Here is an 18,306-nt window from a genome sequence, read left to right on the forward strand (position 1 = left end):
GTACACTTTAGCATACCTTTAAAAAGAGTACACTTCATTTAGTCCACTACAAACAACTGAATGTTTTCAGACACTTATTTAGATTGGATGTTAATTGTACATTTGAAGTATAGTTTAATATATATATATTAACTTGAAATGTGATCTCAAATGTCACACTACTGTTCAGTAAATTATAATAAAGTAATATAGTAGTGCTTTAGTATGTCAAAGCATCAAGTGTATTACTTTAAAGGACAAAAATTATTTGTAAAACGGTGCCAAGTACACTTTTTAAAAGTGTTACTTAAAGGGTTAGGGACTTTCTTCTTTCAGCCAAACACAATCAGAGTTACATTAAAAAATATAGCTTTAAAAGGGAAGTTAATGGGACCTTAGATTTTGACGCCCCAAAAAAGTGTATCCATCCATCATAAAAGTAATCAATACAGCTTCAGGGTGTTAATTAATAAAGCCAATCTGAAGCGAAGCAATGCGTTTTGTAAGAAAACTATCCATATTTATAACTTTATAAACCAATGGCGTGCTAATTAGAAATCGCATTCTGAGGCACTGCAGTATGATCAAAAAGGGCTCCTTTACTTTCATGAATACAGGGGCAGGTTTTCCCTGTAATCGTGTTTTCCAAAAAACAATATTTTGCTCTGTACACCTATACTCCTCTGCTTCTTGCATATGCTTATTACCGGAACCAGTGATTATAGTTTATTAAGTTAGAAATATGGATTTTTTTTTTTTTTTTTTTTTTTTTTTACAAAAACACATCGCTTCACTTTAGAAGGCCTTTTTAAACCCCCTGGAGCCATATAGATTTGTTTTTTGATGGATGGATGCACTTTTTTGGGCTTTAAAATCTCAGGTACTATTCACTCCCATTATAAAGCTTGGAAGAGCCAGGATATTTTTTTTATATAACTCCGATTGTGTTTGGCTTGTGTTAAAAAATGTACTCAAGTACACTTAAGGGGACTTTAAAGGGTTAGTTCACCCAAAAATGAAACTGATGTCATTAATGACTCACCCTAATGTCGTTCCACACCCATAAGACCTTCGTTCATCTTCGGAACACAGTTTAAGATATTTTATATTTAGTCCGAGAGCTTTTCACAATCCTCAGAAACAATTTGCTGATTCATAACCGTTTGAATCTTTTATTTGAGGATTGAAAACAAACCAGGAAAGAAGACAAGGCTAAATAAAGTCGTAGTTTTTGTTTATTTTGTTATATCGAAACTTCAAGAGATTCGGACTAACTAACTGATGTCACATATGGACTACTTTGATGTTTTTATTACCTTTCTGGACATGGACACAGTATAGTGTGCATACTAAATGAAGTGTGGACTAAATATAAAATATCTTAAACTGTGTTCTGAAGATGAACGGCGGTCTTACGGGTGTGGAACGACATTAGGGTGAGTCATTAATGACATTAGTTTCATTTTTAGGGAAACCAATCCTTTAATTTAGTTAATATTTATCTACAAGTACAGTTATTTTTATACACTACATTATAAACATTATAATAGAATCAAGCTAATTTTTTACACAAGGAATAGCTCATCATAAATTCTTGTAAATACAAATTCCTGTGTAGTATACCTTCTGCTAGTAAAGTTTGCCAGAACTTTTTTTTTCAACATTTTTTAATCAGTAGTTTATAATGCGACATGGGGAAAAAAAGATCAGTGCTAGGAAAAGGACAGAAACATAAAGCTTGCATTCTTCCAATAGCAACTAGGGTGAACCATTTAACTGCTGCAGCACTGCTGACCCAGCCAGAATTAAATGATCTGATAACGCTGTCATATTAGTATAACTCTTCCAGCCCATTACAAATCAACACACATGCTTGCATTAGCCAGAAGTGCGTTAGTGGTGAGCACACCGGTCTATATGAATGGCAAAGATCTGTGATGAAATTCCCCTCTGAAGCACTTTCACTGACCATTGCTGATATGCCCCTGGGTGAAGTACTTAATCCCTGTCTTCTCCTGGGACGCTCTGTACCATGACCTGGCTCTCTCTCTTTGTCATAGTGCGTAGACAATGGAAAGAAAAGAATTGCAAGGTAGCAGTGTAAGCCAGGCTTATACATAGAGAAAGAAAGCACTGACTGTACATTCTGGCACCTCACGTTTTGAAAATTTTCCCCCCATTAATTTCAACTTCACTTTACAGAGAACAATCGTTTACTCATTTATAAACCTTCACTATTCACAAAACATTTTTTTCTAGCTTTTTCAAGTTGTGAGAAGCTCGTCGTACTTTGGTATGCTTTTTTAAGTTTCAGATTAGACTGCTGCAGTACATTTCTGTCTGGCTGTCTGAGAGGGTCTGTTTAAAAATTCCCTGCTCAACTGGGGCGTTTCTCTCATCCAAACTATTTTATCCATTAAAATGTCTCCCAGTGAAATCTACAGTTCACTGCGATTAAAGTACCTTTAATTAAATTTAAAAACCCTAGACCCTCAATTTTTTAATGGCTAACTGGTTCTTACTGGAATAATATACTCCCTTTACTTTTATGCTTCTGTACTGTATGGTTCAGTCCCAGTGGAGAGTCCAACTGGGAATTCAATTTCAAAGATGTTGAATTTATCTTTTTTTTTTTTTTTTGTCATTCATTTAATTATTAAAGTTTTTGGGACAAAAATAAAATGATTATTGTTTCATAAATCAGCCTGAATTATTACACTACATGCTATTTTTCAGTTTAACTGTACTATAATCAACTGTCTGCATCTTTAAATGTAATTGTTTTAATTTACTCTGTATTTATGATGGTTATGTGTTTGATCATTATCCACTTATTAAAGCTGTGATTTACACAAAAAAAAACTGTAAATAGCACTTGAAGGTAAATGGAATTTAGTAATTGTAGCCACAAGCCCAAAAGTGATCATTATCAGTACAGCTGATATTTGGTTGGACTTTTGTCCATTTTAATTAAAAGAATAATGAAAACAATGTTGCAATAATTAAAAGGAATGCTTGATATGTTTAGGGAGATATGTAATATGACATCATCCCTTATCAACATACCATCACTGCAAACACGCATATAGACACAAACACTGTCTGTCTCTCTCTCTCTCTCTCTCTCTCTCTCTCTCTCTCTCTCTCTCTCTCTCTCTCTCTCTCTCTCTCTCTCTCTCTCTCTCTCTCTCTCTCTCTCTCTCTCTCTCTCTCTCTCTCTCTCACACACACACACACACACACACACATACGCACACTGCAATCACCTTGAAGGAAGGCTTTGTTTAATTTCTTTTTGGCTGCAAGCCCTGATGAGATTTCCTCTCCTGGTGTGTGTCACTCAGAGAGGGAGGTGAGCTGGGGGGTTTACAGAGAGAAAAACAGAAAGCCATTATCAAACTTCCACAAACAGAAATGGCATAAACAGGAAATGAGGAAGAGGAAAGTGAAGGAATGGGAGTGCTTATGAGCAAGAGAGGAGGAACAAAGGGAGAGAGGGAGAGAGAGACAGTAGTGGGGGGGATGTGGCATCATGTTATTAAAAGAGGTGAATGTTAAAGCTCAGCTTGCAGGCTGTAGTAAATGATGTCGGTAATAACAGTATGAATGATTAATGAATGTTGCTGTAGGCGGCATAAAAGGGGGAAAAAAAATATGAAGACAAATCACGGCTCATTCAGAGGAGCTAGTTAATCACACTCTCCTGTGTTTTAAAATAAAGATACATTCTCTAAAAAGTATACAGCCTGCCCAGGCAATTGTTAAATCACACACACGTACCCAGGCGTATTTGTCCTGAGAGGAGGAGTAATGTCCTCTTGAGTACAGGGCAGAGCTGCCAGAGAAGAGAGAGGGAGTCTGACCGGACCAGAAACGTCAGAGGAGCTTTTTAGGGCAGGCACTCAGCATCGTTCGAGGGTGCTCAGAGAACCATCTTCCTCTTCACCTGTGCCGCTACAGCTTACACAACCCAAATAACCTCAACAGCTTAGAACGGCAGTGTAATTGTATCCAATGGTAAAAGTGTCAGAGTATGAGCACTCTCAGCGCATTCAGAGATGAGCACTCGAGGAGATAATGCTTCAGACGACACATACACGTGTGCTTCTGGAGCACCGCATCGCGTAACTGTCTGGCTTAAAACCATTAACGTTATTATACTTGTAAGAGTTCGGCAGACTCTCCTGTATGCTGTCGTACCTGGCAGAGAAGAGACGGTGTTAATGAGTTCCGATGGAACGGCGATGCTCGCATACACAACATCTTCAGTTAATTACTCCAATGACTTCTGAAAATTTCAGCTCCACTGCAGCTGTGGTGCGGCATGTTCCTGACACGTCGAGTTACAGCACTCATGCGGGTGATGCGGGTTCTAACATGGCCCATGATGATTCCTGTCACCCTTTATTGTACCTGTCTTATAAAAAAAAAGCCTTAAGCCTGTGTCCACATGTCCATGTTATTTTGAGTTTTTGTCCTAACCAGCTGTGATGGCAACAAGGGATGCGCAAAAAGACATTTTGCACATTTGGTTTCTATTTCTGTTCTGCTGGGTAGCAGGTTCTTTGGGAAATCTCATTGGTCCAAAATCCTGCTTCACATGTATATTCAAAAGCACGTATAATGGCTCGCTTTGCATTGCATTTTCACATTTCACAGGACAGAAAAATTACATTATACAGGAAACGTGTCGTCAAACCTGTTTAGGACATACATGTCTTCAAATTTTGGCTTGTGCTTTGTGTGAAATCAAATGTCTGTGTGGGTCAATGACACAATGAGTTTCAACAATAAAGTAAAATAGTTTTTAAAGTTAGGAAAATCTAGAAGATGATTCAGGTACCTATATATTTTGCTTTATATTGTTTTGGAAATCTTCTGTGCCTTCAAGAAAAGTTTTTAATTTAATGACTCGTTTAGTCAATCAATTAAGTTTTTTTTTTAACCTTGAATACAAGTGGATGTACCATCCTAATAATTTTATATCATTATTATATCACTTATATAAACTTATTATATCATTATAAGTTGTATCATTATAAATTGTGTGAGTCACACAAAAACTTAAAATAAAAACATGTACATATAGAAGAGATGTATTCAAGTCATCATATGTATGAATTAGATTTTTAATGTAACACTTTATACTAACTTCATTACTTGTTGAAGGGATAGTTCAGCCAAAAATCACCCTCACCCTCACCCTCACCCTCAAGCCATCCTAGGTGTATATGAACTATCCAATTGCATAGAGTCATTTAAATAATGCTTGTTTATCATGCCTCTTGTGCAGTAGAAAATACAGAGCAGACTCCCCAGAACAATGTTCCATTTGAAATGGATCTTAGTCTGGTGATAGCCAGACAAGTCTATATTCAGCATAAAAGAAATACACACCGCTCAAGGAAGTTAATAAAGGCTGTCTGAAGCGAATCAATGGGTTTTTGTAAGAAAATATCCATTTAAAGGGTTATAAAGTAAAATCTCCGGTGGACTGCCTTCTGTATTCAGTTTACGAAGAAAGTGTAGCACTTCCCGAAGTTCAAAACGCTTACACTACGTCCGAGGTCATCAACGCACCAGTTGCACTTTGAATACAGAAGGTGGTCTGCCAGAAGTTAGTTATTTTGCTTAATAACATGTTAAATATGGATACTTTTGTAAATGAATAGATACAAAATCTCACATTACTGTATTTATTTGTAGGTCAGTAGATTTTGGGACAACATACGAGAAGCTGACAGATAAAGTGATGATCAGAACCATGCTGAGCTATCTGTATGTCTGTCCGACCAATAAACGGAAGGTGAGTGATCAAAATGCATCAGAGATATGGATGTATGAAACTGTCAGATAGAAATGTATCAAGCTAATATAATTCTTGCTCCCACTTCCCTCTCTTCCTCAGATCCTGATTTTATCTGATCCGGAGGTGGAGAGTAGTTTACTTATCAGTTCTGATGAAGGAGCCACTTTTCAAAAGTTCAATATCAACTTCTATATCATGAGTCTTCTGTTTCACCCTACTCAGGAGGATTGGATACTGGCCTATAGCCATGATCAGAGGGTATACACACACACACACACACACACACACACACACACACACACACACACACACACACACACACACTCGCACAGCCTCAAGAGGGTCTAGTTCTACTAAACAATTAAAAGCAGATAATGTGGATAATTAAGAGAGCAAGATGATAATTATCTTTCTTGGCTGTAGTTAGGGATCTTACAGTAAATGTGTATGTTTCTCTTTTGGTTGTAGCTGTATAGCTCGGTGGACTTCGGTAAAAAGTGGATTCTTGTTCATGAGAGAGTAACTCCGGGGCGATTTTATTGGTACGACTTTATTGGTCTCTCTCTCTCTCTCTCTCTCTCTCTCTCTCTCTCTCTCTCTCTCTCTCTCTCTCTCTCTCTCTCTCTCTCTCTCTCTCTCTCTCTCTCTCTCTCTCTCTCACTCACTCACTCACTCACTCACTCACTCACTCACTCACTCACTCACTCACTCACTCACTCACTCACTCACTCACTCACTCACACACGCACACACACACATCAACCTCATATAACACGCCTACAGTACAATTTCACACTGAAAATTAATCTGACTGCAAGAATATACACACACACACACACACACACACACACACACACACACACACACACACACACACACACACACACACACACACACACACACACACACACATACTGAAAATTAATCTAATATTAAACCCACTCTCTACATCCAATACACTGGCACTGATAAACTTCTACACACACTTCCTTTGCCTCTTTCCCTTCTCTCTTTCTCTATCTATCTCCATTTATCTCACTGTCATATCACTGCTCTCCCTCCTGTGCTTCATATAATCGTATGTGTGGAATTTTGATCAGGTTTCATATTTTAATCCCATCAGTGTGAGTTTGCATGTGTATATGTGTGTTTGTGTGGGGTGTAGTCAGAATAACTGGTTGCCTGTCACATGCTCGATGAGCTGTGGAGACAGCCAACAACATGTCTTCACCCCTGAACCTCTGCACTCCTCCGTATCCCTTCAATATACATGTATATAATGCATCCCCTCCACCCCACCTCCCTTTTTGTTTTGTTTTGCTGGTTTCTGTCACTAAAGCTCTGCGGTGTCAGGGTTGGTGACCGCAGAAGGGAAAAATAGAAAATTTGAACCTATATGGACTATAATGGGTCTCAGTATCAGACTTTTTGAGATTAATGTTTAACACCCTTCAATTATCTAAATCTGAGTTAAACGTCTGTCTGGAATTTAACTTGCAGATAACTGAAAGAGATGTTATTCTCACACTGAGATATTAAGTGATTAAAACTCTTACTGAGTTTACTGAAGGGGTTTATATGTAATATTATTTTGGTAAAACTTAAACACTTTTAATAAGGTTCAATTCGTTAACATCACACAGCAAATTTCCCAGTGTTAAATTAACACTGCACAGTGTTTATATAATCTTTTTTTCTGGTTAGTAAAGCGTGAAGCTGGTAATGCTGTTTGTGGAGTTGTTTAATCCTCCTCTGCTCTGATCTTCAGAAATTGAATGTCTTCTTTTATCTTCAGTTAATTTAATCTAAGGATGTGACTTTTCATCTAAGTCAGTTATTGGTTTGTCTCTTTTATTCAGTAACTCTGTTTGTTAACAGCAGGTGTTTATCATTAATGCTCAATCATCACTCATTTAACACTGGGGAAATTTGTTAGCCTTAGGAAGCATGAATCAGAAATTAACAATGCATCCTTTTCCTGTCCACTTTGAATTAATGTTAATTTCTACACACAAATATTTTTTTTGACTTTTCAAGTTATACAAATTAAATACATAAATTAACATTACAGAAGCAGTTCACTTTTAATATGAAAACTACCCCATGATTTACCTACCCTTAAGCCATCCTAGGTGTATATGACTCTTCATCCTGATGAACACGATCACAATGTAACCTGACGCTTTGTAATGGCAGTGATGGGATCCATTAGTTTGAAAATTCAAAAAAGTGCATTTATTCCTCATAAACGTACTCCATTAATAAAAGCAGCACTAGGTAACTTTTCAACCTTCAAAATATATTTTCAAGACTCTTGTGATGACTTACAATAGGTTGAATGACACGTCTGCCATAGCCTGACGGGGTCTGTATCGTTTTTAATCGTACTTTTAAACTTCGGGTTTCGGGTAGTAACCCGAGAACAAAAAGAACTACAAAATTTGACTGCTTTACGGCATATACGTCACTTCCACCAACACCCACACTTCCTTAAATTCGGACGTGCGAGCCCAACTTTGTTCATCGGATAATATAGTCATGTCCGAAGCAGCACAGACAAATAAGAAAGAAAAGGTTTTGTTTGAGGAAAGCAATAAGAGGAAACGAAAAAGTGATGAGATTAAAGGCAGGACAAGGATCAACATTGGACCAGCGTCTGCTCGTCCCCTTAAGCCATCCTAGGTGTATATGACTCTTCATCCTGATGAACACGATCACAATGTAACCTGACGCTTTGTAATGGCAGTGATGGGATCCATTAGTTTGAAAATTCAAAAAAGTGCATTTATTCCTCATAAACGTACTCCATTAATAAAAGCAGCACTAGGTAACTTTTCAACCTTCAAAATATATTTTCAAGACTCTTGTGATGACTTACAATAGGTTGAATGACACGTCTGCCATAGCCTGACGGGGTCTGTATCGTTTTTAATCGTACTTTTAAACTTCGGGTTTCGGGTAGTAACCCGAGAACAAAAAGAACTACAAAATTTGACTGCTTTACGGCATATACGTCACTTCCACCAACACCCACACTTCCTTAAATTCGGACGTGCGAGCCCAACTTTGTTCATCGGATAATATAGTCATGTCCGAAGCAGCACAGACAAATAAGAAAGAAAAGGTTTTGTTTGAGGAAAGCAATAAGAGGAAACGAAAAAGTGATGGGATTAAAGGCAGGACAAGGATCAACATTGGACCAGCGTCTGCTCGTTGGCGTGAGCTGAAGGAGGCGTGCCCGACCGATGCTGTCATGCTTGTTATGGTGATTACCTACCACTCAAACATTGAATTGAAGTATCATAGATTCTGTAAAACGGTAACCAATAGACTACTATAATGACACTGGCTTGTAAACGTGAGCATCGTGATTATTTGGCGTTTGAAAAAAATAAAACCCATGAAATTATATTCATATGACATGCTGAAACATACGCCACTGACTGTACCTGGGATGAAGACATTTCACACGCGACGCCAAAAGAACATCTGCATGTGAACTCCTCCTGCAGTGTTCAACTGTTAGTGCTGCACCAACCCGCGGGGATGCTTTTATGAAGTTATTTGGCCCACCCCACACCAATGTATATATTTTTACAACCCGCCCCGCACCCGCGACCATTAAATAGACATACCGGGTCCGTGGGTTATGAGACGACCCCCGCATTACTAGTTCAGGGCTATCAGGGTTGTCATGTCAACAAATGCATGCGCGATCGCATCCCCTGTTGTAGGATGACAGACCTTACGACAGTAGTTGAGGACATTATTTTTTCCCAACTGCAGGGGGACCCCGAGAGCAAAAGTTGCCAAGTGCAGCTTTAATAAAGGCCTTCTGAAGCGAATCGATCAAGTTTTGTAAGAAAAATATCTATATTTACAACTTTATAAAGTAAAGTATCTAGCTTCTGCCAGAACGCTTTCCATATTCAACTTACGGAATTAAAAAAAAATGTCTTTACTGTCACTTTTGATAAATTTAATGCATTCTTGCTGAATTAAAATATGAATTTCTTTAAAAAAAAATCCCCAGGTACCTTGAACAGTATAGAGTAGATATAATTCTGCATCATAGATGAGTGAATTGGTCTTACTTTGATCAGGAACTCTGATATTGCTCAATGTCTGTCAGTGATGGACCACTTCCAAATAACTGTCTGACACTTGAGATTGAGGCTACAATTTTATCTTTAATTTCATTGGCTGGCATCTCGAGGGGCTGAGACTTCTGCAGTTTGCAGCCGAACATAGAAAGTTCAGAATTTCAAATCAAGATCACCAGTTGTTATGTTGAGATCATAAGAAAAAAAAAGTGATGTCAAGAAAACAACTGATAGAAAAGAAGAAGGGGTTTAAGTAATTTGAGACATGCAATGAGAGGGATGTTCAAATTCAGACTGAGATTAATATTAATCTGAAATGGAGAGTGTAAATGGGGCTTAATATCAAACTAGGGCCCTATAGAGGTGAATATCAGATTTTTACTGAAAGGTTTAATTTTGGATTGTAGGAATGATTTAATATCAGATTGTGGCCGTGTTCAAACTGACTTGGAAGAAAATATGGATAACAAAAGACAAGACGTTAAGATGATTAAAACATCAGAAAGAGGATATGATAGTGAATGTGTGTGTGTGCGGTACAGGTGAAAATAGTTAAGAAATGAAAGTGTGTATGCGATGGAGAATGCTTTTGTGGGAGTGAGGTGTGTGTGTGTGTGTGATTAATTGCTATCAGAGCAACAATAAGGATTCACTGGAGACAGACTGTCTCCTACTGGAGCAGTGGAATTATGCTGTCCATCACTACCCCTCCATCCTTCCCCTCTCCTCTTCCATCACTCCATCACTCTCATGCTATTACCGTACTCATCCGTCCGTCCCCTGCTGGCACCTCCTTCTCTTTCCTTCCTTCTTCATCTCCTCTCCACTGGAGCCCTTCCTGATTGTTTTCCTCTCTTCTGTTCTTTTTTGTTTTCTGTCTTTTTTCATTTTCAGGGCGCTGAGTGGTCTGGATAAAGAGGCAGACCTGGTGCACATCGAGGCTCGAACTGACAGTGGACGTTAGTCTCTTTCTTTTCCTTCGTTTCCCTCTTTTGCCCCCACTTTTTTTTTCTTTCTCCTGCTTTTTCAGTTTTTCTCTTTCTTCGTTCCTTGCTCTCTCGCCCTGTCTTTCTTACTTTCTTCCCAGCCTCCTATGCTTTTTTTTCTGTGTCGCAGTGAAAAATGAACAGATGAATTGTGGACAACAGTAAATTCAATAGTAAATGGTTCTGTCTTCGTTCTGGCAGACTGTTGCGCTTATTTTTTATCCGTGTGGGACAGTGTTGTGCATTAAGCTCTATTGATATGAGCCTGACACAACACAACAGGCCCTACGGACAGTCTAACAGCAACAATACATTTAAATCTGTTATAAGTGATGCAGTTGTTATAGCCAACTAAATTTGAAGCACAGGCAAATGCATTCAAATGCATGTAAATGAGAAGGTGCCAAAAATCCTACACACACTTATTAGATTAGTTTTCAGACAGTATGGTCAGTATATCTTGGCTTAATCTACTTAATTTACCAAGTAATCTACTGGAGTAATATACCTATTTGTGGAGGCAGAACAAAATGACTAGAAAGATTCCAGCATTATTTTAATTTTTACACATATAGATGTGTAACCCCTATATTGTTCATTCCATTGATATTGGAATCTCTGTGTGACTATAAATTGTTGAACTGTACCCATTTTTAATTATCGAAAACCAAATATGGTTAATTTTTTAGAACATAAGTACTAATAATGTTAAACCTAGGGATGTATCTTCTTTCCTTCTATCAAAACGACTGTATTGCACAATATTTTTAAGAGCCAAAAATTCACTGAAATATTCAAGATGAGGCACTTTCATCTCATTTTCTCTCAATAGTTTATTCATATATCTATATTTTAATCAGATTGAAAAGAGGGAATTTAGCTTATTTTTAACTGATTGTGAATCTGAAGTAATAGACTTTACTTTTTTAGGGAAAAGCAACCACACTGCTATTAACTCTGTCTACATTGGCATATAATGCAACAAAGATTACAGACAACATAATTTACTAATAGACCTACCAATCTAATGAGGCTGCCATCTTTCTAAAGTCATTTACTCTCCCCTGTGATTTGGCTTTAAATTTTAAATAAAAAATGATATATCTCTTTATGAAAAATAAAGAGTCTTTTTTCAGAAAAAAAAAAAAAAAAAAAAACTTTTTTATATGATCCGGGGATCTCTGGTTGAGTTGACACGGAATGGCCCTGTAGTAATCAAGCCAGTCCTTCAGTCTTTTCTACAGAAATATTTAATGTTCATGCATTCACAGTAGGCCAGGAATGTGGAGTTATTGGCTTTTAAATTCATAAGTTGCAAATTTAATTAAACTGGCCACACCAAACCACACAGGAAGCTGAGTTGGAAGGACAGGAAGAGGAATTTAGTGAATTGCAATTCAATAAAATACACACAGGTAATGCATTCTAGAAACTGAAAACATTCTAGAAAAGTCTTATTTATTTACATGATGATGGTAATGAAATCTGTATGCCAATACAATTTTAAGCTTTATGGCTTTTAAACTTTTAAATGTCTTCCTTAAAATTAAATTCGAATTGCAATTCTGCATCCTATTTTCTACCTAAATCAGAAATCGGTCACAACGCTGTCTGACACACTGGTTGCAAGAAGTAGAAAATTCCACATGTAAAACAAGGAATCTTGAGTAGCTCACATAGTTTATAGCTGCAAACCTCAATTTATAGTTAAACTAGTCGTTAAACTAGCAAAAGAGGATTCTGACAAGCCCTAAGTGTACTTGCACATGTGCTTTAGACCATGCACTTAGTTAACATAGTGCTCTTTAGGGTGTACTTAAACTACCCAGTTTATAGTTGTGTAACCTTAATCTTTTTTATAAACGAAGGAGTCTTCTTATTAAATGAACTAGATGAGTTGCAATGCCAGTGCTGAAAAAATACAGCACCATTAACAGAGAATTTGTTGGTTTAGATCAGGGGTGCAAAACTCCTGGAGTGTCAAAGCCTTGCACAGTTTAGTTCCAACCCTGCTCCAACACGAGTACCTGTAGTTTTCAAATAAAGGCCATACATCCACAAGAACAGAGACACATTGTTCTCGACACATCATCTGAGCAGAACTTTTTTTCTTGCGGCTGTCCGAGAACTACTGCGTGATTGGTCAGAAATGTAACGTGAGCGGGGTTAATGCGTTGAAACGAGTTGCTGTTTACCTGCTTTTCTCGTGAAGTATAGAATGTACTGGCCAGAACAAACTTTGTTCTTGTTCTTGCCACCTTGAGAAAATGAACAAATGTCTTTGTTCTTGCAGACCATGTCCCAAGCTTAAGCCTGAAGGACTTGATCTTGATCAGGTGCATTTAATTAGGGTTGAAGCTAAACTTTTAAAGGGATAGTTCACCCAAAAATGAAAATTAGCCCATGATTTACTCACCCTCAAGTCATCCTTGGTTTATATGACATTCTTCTTTCAGAAGAATACAATCAGAGTTTGTAAAAAAAAAAGTTCTGGCTAATCCAAGCTTTATAATGGCAGGGATTGTTGCTCTATTTTTGAAGTCCATAAAAATGCATCTGTCCATCAAATAACATGCTCCACACGGCTCTGGGAGGTTAATAAAGGTCTTCTGAAGCAAATCATTGTGTTTGTGTACATCCATATTTAAATATCCATATTTAAAACTTTTTGAATTAAAATTCAGGCCGATCGACTTTCATGGAAAAGTGTTGAAAGTGCCTTCTCGGAGTTAAAGATGCGTACGCGACGTCTGACGAGGGTACATAGTAGCGTAAGCCTTTTAACCACGGAGGCACTTTCAACACTTTTTCCATAAACTGAATACGGAAGGCGATCAGCCAAAACATTACTTTATAACGTTTTAAATATGAATATTTTTCTTAAACAAATGCATCAGTTCACTTCTAAAGGAATTTATTAACCTCCCAGAGCCGTGTGGAGCACATTACAGGTCATTCTCAAAAAATTAGCATATGTGATAAAAGTTCATTATTTTCCACAATGTAATGATAAATATTAAACTTTAATATATTTTAGATTATAGCTACAATTGCACAACAACTGAAATATTTCAGGTCTTTTATTGATTTAATACTGATGATATTGGCATACAGCTCATGAAAACCCAAAATTCCTATCTCAAAAAATTTGCATATTTCATCCGACCAATAAAAGAAAAATGTTTTTAATACAAAAAAAGTCAACCTTCAAATAATTATGTTCAGTTATGCACTCAATACTTGGTCGGGAATCCTTCTGCAGAAATCAGTGATTTTGGCACTGTGAGCTGGTGCCAGGTCGTGCTGAAAAACCAAATCTTCATCTCCATAAAGCTTTTCAGCAGATGGAAGCATGAAGTGCTCTAAAATCTCCTGATAGCTAGCTGCATTGACCCTGCCCTTGATAAAACACAGTGGACCAACACCAGCAGCTGACATGGCACCCCAGACCATCACTGACTGTGGGTACTTGACACTGGACTTCAGGCATTTTGGCATTTACTTCTCTCCAGTCTTCCTCCAGACTCTGGCACCTTGATTTCCGAATGACATGCAAAATTTGAGCAACAGTCCAGTGCTGCTTCTCTGTAGCCCAGGTCAGGCGCTTCTGCCACTGTGTCTGGTTCAAAAGTGGTTTGACCTGGGGAATGTGGCACCTGTAGCCCATTTCCTGCACACGCCTGTGCACGTTGGATGTTTCTACTCCAGACTCAGTCCACTGCTTCCGCAGGTCCCCCAAGGTCTGGAATTGGTCCTTCCCCACAATCTTCCTCAGGGTCCGGTCACCTCTTCTGGTTGTGCAGCATTTTTTGCCGCACTTTTTCCTTCCCACAGACTTCCCAATGAGTTGCCTTGATACAGCACTCTGGGAACAGCCTATTCGTTTAGAAATGTCTTTCTGTGTCTTACCCTCTCACTTGAGGGTGTCGATGTTGGCCTTCTGGACAGGGTCGGGTCAGCAGTCTTACCCATGATTGCGATTTTGTGTAATGAACCAGGCTGGGAGTTTTTAAAAGCCTCAGGAATATTTTGCAGGTGTTTAGAGTTAATTAGTTGATTCAGATGATTAGGTTAATAGCTCGTTTAGAGAACCTTTTCATGATATGCTAATTTTTTGAGGTTTTCATGAGCTGTATGCCAAAATCATCAGTATTAAAACAATAAAAGACCTGAAATATTTCAGTTGGTGTGCAATGAATCGTGCACTTTTATCACATATGCTAATTTTTTGAGAAGGACCTGTACATGATGGACAGATGCATTTTTATGGACTTCAAAAATAGAGCAACAATCCCTGCCATTATAAAGCTTGGATTAACCAGGACTTTTTTAATATAACTCTGATTGTATTCATCTGCAAGCAAAAAATGTAAAATATACACTTGAGGGTGAGTAAATCATAGGTTAATTTTCATTTTTGGGTGAACTATCCCTTTAAGAGTTGTGACCCCAAGAGTTTTTGTACCCATGGCAAAATGATGTTACAACAAAACTTTGGTGAACTATGTCCTTCAAGTTTCCAGTGATGGTGTTTGAAAAATAGTTTATAACTTCTAAATTTAGCTTTGTTTCAACCCTGTAAGAAGATTTCCTCCCTTCCCTGTTTAAATGTAATCTTAAAAAAAAGAAAGAAAAAAATTGACTTGACGTAAAGGCCTCCGCATTTAAACCATCCAAGTTAGTGCACACAGATCAGTGGGCAGCCATTTGCTGTGGCTCCCAGGAGCAATTGGGATAACCATTAGGCCACGACTAACATCATATACACGTAATATATAAAAGCCCCACATTAACATTAGAAACACCACAGGGTCAAATTCACCCACGGCTGGGCCCTATTTTGATCTAAGTGCATGGTCTAATGCGGACACAGGGCGTGTCCAAATCCAAGTACACTTAGGGCGTGTCCGAATCCACTTTTGATAATTTAACAACATGCAGCGCACCCACAGCATGATCTAAAAGGGTTGTACCTATTCTCTTAATGAGTAATGGGTGTGTTTTGGGTGTAACATGCAATAAATGGCAGCTGCCTAGTTTTCAGACAGCCGGACTCACAAATGGGCGCAAAGACATTTTCTATTTATTCAATTTTTCTATTTAAACAACGTGGTGCAGGACGTGAAAATTATAATTGTGCCAGGCTGAAACTAGAAACTTTTACTTTTAGTAAAATTGCGTTATTTGCAATCCTCTGTTGTAATTATTATTATTTTTTGATTGGTATCATGTGCATGGGTAAATTTGACCCGCTGGTTTTAGGTATACAAGGACTCCTGGCGGTTCTAGTGTTAAAAAAATCAGCATTTTGTTCAGTGATACCTGAATCAGAAAAAAATAGCTAATAATCCTGATCTTTTGTTTCTGTATGGGCCTCTTTTCCTTCTCTCTTTGCTCTCTCCTTTGTTTTTTGTAGTTTTTCTCCCACCCCCTCTTTCTCTCCCTTCTGAGTGAGGATGGATCGCTAGTAGAGAGACTGATAATGGAGAGCGCTGATTAATTTGGCTAGACATAGAGATGTGTGGGAAGTTTGTGTGTAGGTTTTAGATTGCGTTTGTTGTGTTGGTGTGTGTGTGTCATTGAGAGTGAGAGATATTGATCATCTGTTTTTTGGTGTAGATCAAGGCGTTCTTGTGCACAAGCGTATCCTGTGTTGATAAATCTTTGTGTGTGTCTCACAGAAATGCAGTATATTACCTGCCGAGCACAAAAGTGTTCAGAGGAGGGTAGGCAGTATCCATTCAGTGGCCGAATTGACACCAACTCCCTCGTAGTGCAGGACCAATACATCTTCTTACAGGTACAGAAGTGTGTGCGTTTCATAAAGTACGTAAGTGTATGTGATTTAGACTGGTGTGGGAGATGCCAAAAATGTGTGCGTGTGTGCCACCTCTGTCTGACTCTTTTTATAGCCCTCCTTTTATCTCTGTCAATGACATGTAAGTGAGTGATAACCACTGAAACCATCCTCTCCATCTTTAACATTGGTCCAGGGGAGGACAGGACAGGTTTTTGAGTGAGAATCCCAAACCTGGACCTTCCTCTGTCAATACAAGCGACTTTCTTTTGACTTTTGTCGCTTGAAGCTGCTGGATTTGAGTTGACAGAGAATAATGAGGATATTGATTCAAAAAGCACAGGAACAAGAGACTGGCTGACACCCCACACCTCTCTCAGGAAAAACAGTGCAGCACCATCCTCACCCTGTAAAAGTGGTCACACACACTGCCTCATTCTTTGAACATCTAAGCTCTGTTGACACTGGATCAATCGAAGCATTGGCCCCGTAATGCACTGTTTACAGCCTAATAGCTACAATCTATTTGATAAGAGTGTATACAACATGTGTGTGCTTGTGAGTCCAGTTTCAACAACATTCAGTAAATGCACTTTAGAAGTTCGATATCCGTCTGACCAAAACAATAGTTTGTTACCAAAATGTCAGACTAAAAGACCTAGATAATGTGATCGCATCCATTTAATCTTTCAAATGTTCAATAAAGCATTGTCAAAAAGAAAACAATGCTGTAGCTTGAAGTGTGTATGTACAACAAATACATTTTTTGGATTTTCTTTAAAACAATTCCTACTCATAAATTGCTAGTATATTTTGCAAATAATTACAATGAAACGGCACGTAACTATGGAAGCCTGTTTCCGCCACTAAATAAGAAAAATAAAAATAGTGTTTGCGAATTTAACTGACTTCATATCACGCAATTGCGAGTTTATATCAAAATTAAAGAGAAATCAAGGGCATAATAATAATAAAATTATTATATTTCTAAATAAAATAAGTTCTGACTAGTGTAAAACGCTGATCTGTTGTAAATGCTTTCTCTGATGTCTCTGTGTGTGTGTGTGTGTGTGTGTGTGTGTGTGTGTGGCAGCTAACAACAGCAGGAAGAACTACATACTTCGTGTCCTATCAACGAGGGCCCTTTAGGACCATACAGCTCCCTAAATACTGTCTGCCCAAAGTAAGATATATGACACAGCACTAGCTGTCACAAATAAGTTGTCAGATGAAATGTATGTGGCTCTAACAGCTGTTCTCCGTGCAGGACATGCACATTGTCAGTACAGATGAGGGCCAAGTGTTGGCAGCAGTTCAGGAATGGAACGAAAATGACACGTACAGTCTGTACATCTCTGACACACCTGGAGTCTACTTCACCCGCTCGCTCCCAAACCTCCGTACCTCCCGCGGTCTCGCAGGAAACCTCATTGTGGATGTCTACAAGGTCTGTGAATATGTAGTATGGCCTGATGGTGCTCGCCAAATAAGTTTAAGTCGACCATCTTGGATGTTCACAATTACATATTGTGTGCAATTAGGAAAACTTTTGTAATTAGCATGGCTTTCTCCAGGAATTTTTGAAAGTAGAACAGGGAACTGTGCATTGCAGCACAAAACAGCAGTGTTTGA

General features: G+C 38.2%; 1 protein-coding gene across 2 annotated transcripts in view; it reads left to right on the forward strand.

Moving 5' to 3' along the window:
• The window catches only part of sorcs3b (sortilin related VPS10 domain containing receptor 3b), a 66,585-nt gene that overhangs the window by 23,264 nt on the left and 25,015 nt on the right, over positions 1-18,306 (forward strand). For both annotated transcript variants that reach the window (XM_067455663.1, XM_067455664.1), the window contains exons 3-9: positions 5,686-5,785; positions 5,888-6,046; positions 6,257-6,330; positions 10,786-10,850; positions 16,559-16,677; positions 17,768-17,857; positions 17,942-18,121. In XM_067455663.1, the coding sequence (XP_067311764.1) occupies positions 5,686-5,785; positions 5,888-6,046; positions 6,257-6,330; positions 10,786-10,850; positions 16,559-16,677; positions 17,768-17,857; positions 17,942-18,121 (787 nt within the window). The remainder of the gene's footprint in view (positions 1-5,685; positions 5,786-5,887; positions 6,047-6,256; positions 6,331-10,785; positions 10,851-16,558; positions 16,678-17,767; positions 17,858-17,941; positions 18,122-18,306) is intronic.

Source organism: Pseudorasbora parva, chromosome 10, assembly GCF_024679245.1.
Source record: "Pseudorasbora parva isolate DD20220531a chromosome 10, ASM2467924v1, whole genome shotgun sequence".
Taxonomy (NCBI): domain Eukaryota; kingdom Metazoa; phylum Chordata; class Actinopteri; order Cypriniformes; family Gobionidae; genus Pseudorasbora; species Pseudorasbora parva.